This window comes from Rattus rattus, chromosome 5 (genome assembly GCF_011064425.1).
Source record: "Rattus rattus isolate New Zealand chromosome 5, Rrattus_CSIRO_v1, whole genome shotgun sequence".
Taxonomy (NCBI): domain Eukaryota; kingdom Metazoa; phylum Chordata; class Mammalia; order Rodentia; family Muridae; genus Rattus; species Rattus rattus.
The window spans coordinates 54,567,996-54,579,123 of record NC_046158.1 but is presented as its reverse complement, the minus strand read 5'-3'; the positions used below and the strand labels follow the sequence as shown (position 1 = coordinate 54,579,123).

The window sequence follows — 11,128 nt, the reverse complement described above, 5'->3', positions numbered from 1 at the left end:
CTGAAGTAAGTTCTGAGCTCTTGCTGTCTACAGTTAGTATTCTGGCCTAGTGTTGCTCTGTACGTTGGTTTTCAGCCAGCCGCAGCTTTACCTACTAAAGAATGTTGGGTAACGGCTAGACTTAGGTTGGCTGGTACAGCTGGGGTGGGGGAATCATGGTTACTTCGTGGGTAAAGGGCAGGGATGCCACTAAAAGATCTGCAGCTGCCTACCAAAAGAAGACGTAACGGGCTCAAAATACCAGTTGTCTTCACTCAGACCGAGAGATAAACAGTCACAAACATGACTTTCATGGAGCAGTTGCCATGTGATAGCTGACATTTCATTTCCTTTTCAGAGGCACGGACGTGAGATGGAGGCCGCGGTGATATTGCCCATCCTGAAGAAGAAGCTGGCCTTCCTCTCAGGTATGTGTGCAGTCCCAGGACTGTGCTGTCTAAGTTTCTGTTGATTAGCTTACCAAAAACGCATGTCATTTCTTTTATAACTTTTAAAAAACATTTATTTATCGTCATGTTGTCTGCATGACTGTGTATGAGGGTGCCAGATCCTCCAGAACTGGAGGTACAGACAGTTGTGAGCGCATGCGGGTGCTGGGAACTGAATGCAGGCCTCTGGGAGAGCAGTTCGTGCTCCCAGCTGCTGAGCTAGTGCTCAGTCTCTATACGGGTTTTGTTTTTAAGGCCTTTCTTTGATGGGCCACTGTGACCGTCACTGCTGGTTCCTTGTGATCTGGTTTTTATTCCGTTCTGTGATTGACTAACGTGATCACCACACTGCTGAAATCATGACTTCTTACTTCTGAAGGAAACACTGAGAAATAAGTGCGTGTCGAGGAACTTGCTGTCAGCAGCTGTTGTGGGAGTGAGTCTTCCTGATTCCTGTCCTCTCTCACTCTCAGGGAAACTTCCACTGCACTGCAAGAATTACAAAATGCCACTTCTCTGTTCTCTGTGCTATTCTGAATTTGCTTAGTTATTAATGTGAGGTATACATCCACTAGGGTGCTTTAAGGGGAAGACAGAGGATCCTCTGCTCCCATGAGAGCTTTGATGTGGTTCATTCCACACAGTGACTTTGGAGTCTGAATAACTAAATTTATTGGCACAGACTATAGTCTCCAGGGCCCTATCCATTTAGGCTTGCTTGGACTATAATGTCTTCCTTTTTCTATTTCCTTGAGGTCTTGTCATTGTCTTGATAATTCTAATTTCTTTTTTAACCCCAAACATTTGGCATTTCAGTTGTCTCCCTTGTGTTCTATACGAATGACATTCTTAATGTTTACATTTGTAGCCTTATGAATTTTATAAAGATTATTTGATAATGTGCATTCTTATAACTGGGTGTATTGAGCAGAATTTAAGGACTGACATGCACCTGTATAATCCCAACATTGAGAAGGCTGAGGCAGGAGGATCAAAAGCTTGATGCCAGTCTGTGCTGCAGAAGATACTGCCTCAAACAACTAAAACCAACCAGACCAACTGTCTTGAAGTGTTTGGGGTGTGCCAGGGAGCACATTTTCCTTGCTCCTGCATATTGAAATGCCTGTCTTCCACGCTGCTATCACTCCTGGATGCTGTTGTTTCTCCCCACCAGTACCATCTTGTGTCTTACAGCGTTTGAGCTTACAGATTATAGCTGTCCTGCAGGCCTTTGTTTCTTTCTCTCACCTTGCGACTCTTCCATTTTTACACCAGTGGTTATTTTCTTACCACAGTAAAAGCTGAGGGTGTGGAGTTCAGGGTAGTATTGTCTTGAGGATTAAACTTGACCCCCAAAGAAAAATCCCAAAGTGTTTTAGATGTCATTCACAGTCTAAGTGTGAACCCCTGTGCATTTAGTTTAAATGCATGAGTAAAGCTTGTCAGTTTTGAAGAGCAAATGAAAGTTCCCTTGCTCAAGCCACACATGGGGTGCGCATTTGTAATCCTAGCATTCAGGAGGCAGAGGCAGAGGCAGAGGCAGGTGAATCTCTGTGAATTCAAGGCCAGCCTGGTCTTTGTAGAGAATTCAAGGACAGCCACGGATAGGTTGAGAAATTCTGCCTCAACAAAACAAAATAAACAAAAAGTTCCTTTGCCCACCCTTAAAATTTTATCTCTTGCCCATTATTAAAGCCAGTTATCCTCAAACTTTTTATTAATAATAAAGAAAAATGTTTTCATAGCAAGAGAATCTGCCCAAGGGCCACTATCATTTGGAAATCACCGGTGTAATCCATTTTTTAAAATTTATATTCTAATCAACAAAAGATGCTATAGAATCATAGTGTATTAGGTCGAGCCTCTGAAATTGCGGTTTATTGATGTTAGACAAAGTGGTTCAATATCAACAGTTGCATAGAAAATAGCCCTTAATGGCTGTCATGCCTTGAATCGCATTTCTGTCACTAATGGAAGTCTTTTCACCTCAGGCCTTTCAGTTTTTAGTGATGAATTGCTAGAGATTATACAGAATTGTTTTCTTCAGGAGTTGCTGGTTTTTTGTTTTTTTAACCTTCTAAAGCTGTTGTAAATGTCACTTGCTTCTGACAATAGGCTCAGTATGAGCAAACAGGAGCAGAGATTTGGAAGACGGTAGGTATGAATCAACATTCTACCTGTTTGCTTGTTTCCTATGCTGTGCTGGGAATTGAATTCAGGGTCTTAAGCAGATAGGCAGGTATTTTTACTAAGTCGTCTCCATAGTCCTTGGCTGTGTGAGAATCTCGTTTTGTAGTTCGGGCCAGCCTTGAACTTGCTGTCTGTCTTCTGGCCTTTACCTGAGTGCTGAGATTGCAGTCATGTTCCATCAGGTTGGCTTTGCGTTTTACACTTAACATGGAGGGCACACAGGACAAGGACTTAACATGTGTGAGATTCTGTGTGCCCCACTCCCTGGCTTTCTGCAGTAACTTCCAGGTCCTGCTCCACATTCTCAGCTGGTCAGGGCTGTGTCTGCTGCCCTGTGACGTACCGCTGCAGCTGGCTGTCCTGCCTGCACGCAGCCGCGACCCACTGTTATTTACTGAGTGCATCAACTGAATCTGTCATGTAGGAAGGCAGCCTGCATTGCTGCTCATAGTACATGCAGATTTATGTTCTCCTGAGAGCGAGCTCAGCTCATCTCATCATGGGATGATGCTCTTGGAACTCGGTTTAAAAATCTCACAGCTTTTCCCTCAAGCCTTTACTTTTCTTATACTTCTCACACTCTTTTTTTTTCTTAAATCATCTTTTTCTATTGCCTCAGTCCCTTTTTATAGCATTTAATGGATTTTATATGAAGACACAGTATAGCACATTAGTGACAGTAATTCATACTCTTATTCTGACTTAAAGCTCTTCTTTCCAGATGCAGATTTGTTTTACTTGCAAACACTGATTGTACTGGGCACACAGGAAATGCATGATGAGTTGATTCAATTAGGCAGCAGACTAAATGGGAGAAAATGAAAATGATTTTGGTCTTGATGAAGATTTCAGAGATGCATTTTCCTCTGCATTCTTCATTTATTTACTTATTTGCCCTCACTGTTATAACATTAGATATTTTCCAAATCATGTCCTAAACCTATAATTGTTCTAATAACTTTGGATTAAAACATTATTCGTATGTCATCTTAATATGTGGTAAATCTTCAATGTATCTTTTCTGTAGGAGGAAAGGACAGACGCAGTGGACTCATCTTGACAATTCCATTATGCCTTGAACAGACAAATATGGATGAGCTGAGTGTCACTCTGGACTATCTACTCAGCATTCCAAGGTGACTCTAAAGGTGTCTTTTTCTTCAATTTCAATACTGTTTGCTATTGATTCTTGCTATTGAAGTATCACATACTTTGTCAGCAGTGAAATCACAGTTAAAGGCTGGTAACAGTACGTAGATGAAATACTGTACTGTTGGGCGCACTTCACAGCACACTGATTTCTAAGTATGTACTTTCAGCCTTTCAAGAACCGTTAGGTACAGCATTGGTACACCATGGAGCTTGAGAAAGAAGAGAAGTTAGAGGCAAGGAAGAGGCTCAGCGGCTGAGGGCACAGCAAGCTCTGAGTCTCAGTGCTCAGCACACATGGCAGAAGTGGAGCATAGCCTCTTGCAGGTTCACCTGTAACCCCATTACTGTGATTGGCAGAGACGGAAAGATTGCTGGGGCTTGGTGGCCGCCTGCCTAGGTCTAGACTTAGTTAATGACCCTGTTTCAGGAGAGTCGATAGAACCAGGACCCCTGATATCTCCTCTGGCTTTCATGTGCACACAGGTATACACATCTGCACAGACATGTAACACCCCTACACGCATTCACACTCGAGACACACACACACACACACACACACACACACACACACACACACACACACACACACATACACACACATACACGAAAAAAGAGAGAGATCTTAATCTACATGAACTTTCTCTTTGTTCACTACTTCACTATATTATGTAGTCTGTAATATGAACAAGGTTGTTAGTCTTCAAATATTTTTATTTTAAAAATACAAAAACATACATATAATTTAACTTATAGGTCCTTTGAAAAAATCTCAAAAATTCCTGTTTGCTTAAGTCGACCAGTCACTGCAATGTCAAAAGCAGGGGCTGCAGACATGGCTTGGCCGTTAGCAGCACTTGCTGCTCTCTCTGATTTCAGCTCCTAGCACCACATTAGGTGTCCTGTAAACACCTGTAACTCTGAGGGTCTGACTTCCTCTTCTGGCCTTTGAAGACAGGTTCCCCACTTCTGCTTTGCCATCCACCACACTCATGGCTTGTCTGGTAGGCTTATGCCCAGGCTGGCCCCATACCACACCCGCCTCTGCCCTTTGATGGATAGATAGTCCATGATTCTGGCATCTCCAGTGTTCTGGGATCTCCAGTTCAGCCAAGGCTGCACCTTCACCAATGGTCTTTCTTGTTCTCTCACAGTTCTAAGTCTTAGCTGGTCTCTAGGACCCCTTCAGTCCTGCAGCCATCATAGTCAATTCCATGTGGGGGACTTATTTTGGCCTCCAGCTGAAGATGTAGCTGTGGCCCTCTGGGCCACAGCTTCTTTGTACTGTGCTGACTTCAACGAAATACTCTGTAATTTTCTTCACAGATGAATTTTTTAGCTCTAGCTAACTAATACCCATTGGCTCAGTAAAGCCAAGGTTTCACTTCAGAGATACTGGTCTTTTTTAACCATAGTGGATTCTTCAGCTCCAGATTCTTAATCTAAAACACCACACAAGAGGTTGGAGAGATGGCTCAGTGGTTATGTGCACTGGCTGCTCTTCCTGAGGCCCTGAGTTTAAGTCCCATCAACCACATGGTCACTCACAAACATCTGTAATGAGATCTGATGTCTCTTTTTGGCATTCAGGTAGAACACTCATACATATGAAGTAAATAAATTTAAATGACCAAACATCACACAAATGGCTGATAGTCTTGGAGGAACCCTCAGACTTCCTTCTAGAACTTCACAAGCCAGGTCTCCATTGTCTCCATTGTATTCAGTATTATTTTGCAAATCCCCACAACAGTTTATTAAACTTTAAGTGCCCAATAGTTTTTCTAGCCTCCACAATATTACCACAGACTTTTAAGGCCATTCCAACTTCACCGTCACACGCTTGGTACCATCAGAGGAGCACTGCTTGCTGGCCTGCTCCCAGGCTCTTGGTTAACTACCTCGAGCACTTGGTGCCAGTTCCCATCCTAATTTAATCTCTGTTTCTGGGGTAAATCCTATGACCAAAACAACTTGGGGAAGAAAGGATTTATTTGACCTGGTACATCATCTAGGGAAGCCAGGGCAGGAACTCAGGGTGGGAACCTGATGCAGAAACCAGCAGGAGCACTGCTTACTGACCTGTGCCCAGGCCTGTGTTTAACCACCTTTTGTATACAGGCCTGTGTTTAACCACATTTGTATACGGCCCAGACTCGCCTGCCAGGGTACGGCATTGCCCACAGGCCAGTCTGACATAGGCAGTTCTTCAGTTGAGGTGCCCTCGTCAAGTGGTCACCAGAACTAGGGCGCACTTACTTCCAATATAGAAAGATCATTTAATGATTTGTTGCTGTATCGGAGAAGTACAAGTCTTCAAGTAAAATATCTTTTCCTCTCTTTCTTCCTTTTCCTTCTTTCCTTCCTTTCCTTTCTGAAAAGGAAAAGTACCAGACCCTATAGTCAGTGCATTCCCAGAATGGCCTTGCTGATCCATGTTGCTAACTGCCAATCTATACATTTCCATTAAGTAATAGACCCCTCATTTTAGGTAACTAAGATTCAGTAGATTCATAGTTAATAAATCGTGAAAATAATCACTGATTTCCATTAGGGGCAACTTCCCTCTTTGGTAGTTGTGGAATTGAAACTAAGTGGCTTGGGTTACTCAGGATCACACGGCTGGGCAGTCATAGATCAAAGGTAGAACCTGCTGTTCCTCACACTGATTCAACAAGGGTTTTCTTTGTTGCTGTTGTTGTTCCTTCAAAGTAGTGAAAATCAGTGTAGCTGCACTTGCTATGGAGTCTGTTTTGTAAGTTCAGATGAAATGCAGAAAGTGTTCCCAGGTACAAGAGTGGGTGCAATGACTCAGGGCATACAGCTGCCTGCTACTAACTCCTAACTGCCTGCGTTTCACACTCAGGACCCATGTGGTGGGAGGAAAAAGCCAAGTCCTGCAGGTTGTTCTCTGTCTTCTCTCGTGTGCACTGTGGTGTAACCCACACACATCATAAATAAGTAAATACAGTGTAGTAAGAGTGGCAGGCAGCACTCTGGGCCCACACACTACTCTCTCCTGCGTATCCCAACACTGCACATGTCTTTGAGGCTGAGTTCCCAGTGAAGTTCACCTGGGAGGGGGAGGAGGCTGCTGTGACAAGCCACAGTTGTGTGCAGTCACACTCAGCCTGCAAGAAGAGCAGGTAGCTAAGGCTGAGGGAAGGCACAGCCAATCAACCCATGTCTCCTGACTTGTGTCCACTCAGAACTGTGCACGTAGGAGTCAGGCGGGAAGGCTAAACAACTGAATGATTAATGCGCTGAGTTATGCCTGTCTCCTCTCTTACGCACGCACACACACACTACAAACGGAGTGTGTGCTCGACTGTAATGACAAGTGTCATTTAGTTCTTAAGTTTCCCAGGGTTTATGCTGTTTCACTAATGATGAATGTGGGCACTAAAGCACTCTGTTCCCATCTTTGCACATTGTAAGAAGATGTAAGCTCTTGGAAGGGAGACAGGATCATACTTTACTTTTTTACAGCTCTGTGCTGTATTATACGTCATCCTGAGTCAATGCTCAGTGCCAGTTTCTGTCTTTATCTCCCTGATGGCTTCATTTTCTTCAGGGCTCTGTGTACACCTCTGCGGGTTCTCGGACCTGCTAACTGGCTACTGGAGCACAGCAGTTGTTTGCTGAGCAGGCTCGTGGGCTGCTTTGGACTTTGCTTTAGAACTTTAACCGTACTAACACCCAGGCTTGACTGGGGAGTAGATGTGGAAAGAGTACCGCACATCTAAGGAAGCAGTAGGTGATATTCAGTCATTCAGTGTTCCTGTCCCTCTGAGAGGAGCACTGTTTGCTTGCCCCATGAGGGAACTGAAACCTAGAAATGTGAGCATGGGCAGCTTGGCCACAAACCAGCAGCAAACCCCGTCTGCTGCTGAGCACTGTGTTCCAGGTCTGTCTCCTCCCTCTGTGTGTCCACCTCCATTAGGATCCCAGTCATGTCCGCTCATAGCTTCTAGTTAACGCTCAGAAAACCTGGAACTGCCACAACTGATAATTGATGACAAGATAACTGATATCACATTCTGAAAGAAACCCTGGGTATCTTTTAATAATTATTTAGATTTTTCTCTGAATAGCATTTGGCAATACGTAAAACCGTGCCGTTTTCTAGTTCCAGAAGAACTTACTGAGAGACTGAGCGTGTCATGGCTGGAAACCACAGGAACCGTCTTCTGGCTTTGCATCTTAACTCTTCATAGGATGCCCTTGTTCACCGTGTCATTCCTAATAGAAATCAACATCTGTTAAAACTACCTCGATGCACTTCTCAGGTTTTAGTAACTTTAAATCATGTTTTTTCTAGTTGTGGAAGCAGAGTTACAGAAGAGTCTTCAGAAGGAAGAGCCTGAAGGAGATAGCACACGGCACACAGACATTGAGGCCAGAAGTCTTGGTGGCTGTGCGAGCCTGCAGGGCTCCTCGGTGTTCTAGGTGTTGAGCCAGTGAGGGATGAAACAGAAGTGGTCAGCATTCCCTAAGGACCAGACACACAAGCGCCACAACACAAACTCAGTGTGTCAGGCATCCACATTCCGAGACAGCAGACACGAAGACACAGGCGCACCAGTGGGCTTACTAAATAGTGAGGTGACAGTTTACCAAGACGATGGAATGAAGGAACACTGCCCAGTGCAGAGGCCCTGAGGCCTGAGGCAATTTGAAAGAGAAGCACAGTGCTAGGAGGCTGGGCTCAGTTGTGACCATATATAGGTCATGGTCTGGGCTTCCTCTGAACATGGGAACACGGCCATCATACTGACTCAGGCTTTATCAAACATCATCACTTATTCCCTTCTGATCTCAAAGCATTGCACTACAAGTTAACAGTCTTAGTAGACGGACATTCTGATAGTCTGCAAGCAAACATGTCCTGACGGAGAGGAATTCTGTAGTCAGCATTATCATAGAAGCATGCTCAGCCAGTGCTGACAGGATCAGCAGAACTTTGAGCCAAAGAAGAGCCCGTAGATAAAGTCAAGAGATAGTTACGAGCATGGGGCACTGGCCCTAGAGACCCCTCAGAAAGCTCTCCTGGGTTGGAAGGGAGGCTATTCCGTGTGCTCATTTCTTCTACGGAGATGTTTTAACCCAGCTTTGTTGCCCCTGAAAGGCTCTGGGGCGTCTGGGTCCCACTTCATTTTCTCTTTCTTTACTGCTCTGAACAGGTATAGGGATCTTAATTTATAGCACCCTAGGCCCATGAACATGCCTTTTGCAAAGCATCTGAAATACCACTTGGATGGCAGTTTTGAAATAGTATCCTAGGGTTGTGTATATTTTCATTTTCTATCTTAGTGAAAAATGTAAGTAAATTAAAATTAAAGGTCTTTTTAAGTACTCTACAAGATTCAGTGTTTTATCCTTTAAGATCATTACGGATGGCATTTTCAAGCTTCATTACTTTCACAGTATTAACCTGCAGATTAATTTATAACATGCATTGAAATATTAAATGTGTTATTTTTAAAAAAGCATATTTAACAGATGGTTGCGAGTCCTGCATCTCAGGATTCTACATGCTTTAGGAAAGCATCAAGCACTGGGAGTGGTGTGTCTTTGGTAGCAGGCCCACACCGGAAACTTTTGTCTTGGCTCCATTTCTTCCAAACTTCTAAGCTTTAGGAGACCCTACGTTCTTGTCATTCTCCAGAGGCTACTCACCATCCTGCGCCCTGACTTGACTGGCCTTTCTAGGCTGGTAGCCATACTAAGGCATAGAGGCCTTTATTTATGCACTGTTGGTGTAGACCTTGTAGGAGTGTCTTTTTACTTATACATACCAATCGGGTGTGTGGCCAAGTGTTTCTCTGCTGTTGTAAGCCTAGATACCAGCATGTATCACATCACTAACTCCAAATAGTGTTCCTCAGTCCAAAAGGATCTCTGTACATCAGCAGCCCCTCCTCGTCTCCCTGTTACTCCCTCCGTCAGTCAGTCAGTCAGCCTCTGGTCTGCTCTGTGGATTTGCAGTACACTTTGTACAAGACAGACAACATCTGGGTGCTCCTGTCTGGCTTCCTAGCATAACAATGGGAAGGGTCATCTGTCATGGTGGCATGTATCAGCTTCTGAACATTACCTTTTGATGTGGCTCCACTATACATAAAGTACATAAAGTAACAATAACAACAGCTTGGTTTTGTCTTTAGAATGAACTTTTCCATTTAGCGGCCATTTAATTTAGCAAATCTCTGAACATTTGGAGTAGGGCACATCTCACAATACTGCAGATAGCGTCTTGCTGGTCATATGACTAAGAATGACAAAGTCAAGGCAATGGACTAGATGTGGTACATACAAGCTTTTAGTCAATTTGTAAAGCAGGTATGACCTCATCCTGTTAGAGTTCCTGTGCACAAAGAAGCCAGTCTGTAGGGGTTTTTATAATGGTTTGCTGTTCTCTGCCTGTCTTATGCTGTCTCCTCACAAAGCCTGATTCTGGTAAGAAGTACTGAGGCATGCGCAGTTGGTGGTTACCTGGCTCTCTTTGACCCATTCTACAGATGGAGAAACTGAGAGGCTGCTGTTGTTGTTGGAATGGTACTTTAGTTTCATCAGTTTCAAAAACTTAACACTCTCACATTTTCTCAGTATTCATCCTGTGAGTAATACTTCCTCGAATGAGAGGAACAGTACTAGAAGCAGAAGGAGTGCCCTGGAGAGTTTTATCGGTTGATACCGTAGGTACTGCCACTCGAGCTGGACTGTCCCACCCGCTGTTAACGCTCTTGCCTTCTCCCTTCAGGGCTGTGAGGAAAGGCCAGGCCTTGGTTCACATCCATGATTGTGTTCTGTTTCAGTGAGAAATGTAAGGCCAGAGGATTCACTGTGATCGTGGACGGCAGGAAGTCTCAATGGAACGTGGTGAAGACAGTGGTCCTAATGCTGCAGGTAATGTTTTCCTCCGTCAGTCGGGAAGCATGCTTCGTATCATGGCAGGATTCATGATGAAAATAGCAAGTGCACTTCAGTGTCCAACTGTGCCCAGGCTTCCTTCCCAGCAGTGATTTAGTGATTTCACACAGCCACTGTTGGGTTGCTGAAATCCAGTCATTGTATCTTTAAATTCAGGTAGTATGGTTGAGTCCCACCTTGATGTGCAGGCTTTACAGGCTGAAAGAGTGTGTCGTGTTGAAGCAGTCTGCGCAGGAGCCTGTAGTTGTCACGTGAGTGCAGGGCATGCAGGATCACCTGGCCCGGCCCGTGCTGTGCTGTGCTGTGCTCTCAGCCGCACTCCAGCCCCTGGGCTCCTTACTGGTTACCTGGGAAGTAGGGCAGGGCCAGTCAGGTCAGAGAAAAGTCTGCAGCTGAGCTTTATGTCTTTCCCAGCTTGGTAGCTTTTT

The 11,128-nt window shown here is 44.4% G+C and overlaps 1 protein-coding gene across 1 annotated transcript in view; it reads left to right on the top strand.

Annotated features, from left to right (window-relative positions):
- Positions 1-297: 297 nt before the first annotated feature.
- The window catches only part of Sestd1 (SEC14 and spectrin domain containing 1), a 50,825-nt gene continuing 39,994 nt past the window's right edge, over positions 298-11,128 (top strand). Inside the window, exons 1-3 of the mRNA XM_032903543.1 lie at positions 298-407; positions 3,646-3,754; positions 10,586-10,676. Of these exons, the coding sequence (XP_032759434.1) occupies positions 353-407; positions 3,646-3,754; positions 10,586-10,676 (255 nt within the window). The 5' untranslated portion in view covers positions 298-352. The remainder of the gene's footprint in view (positions 408-3,645; positions 3,755-10,585; positions 10,677-11,128) is intronic.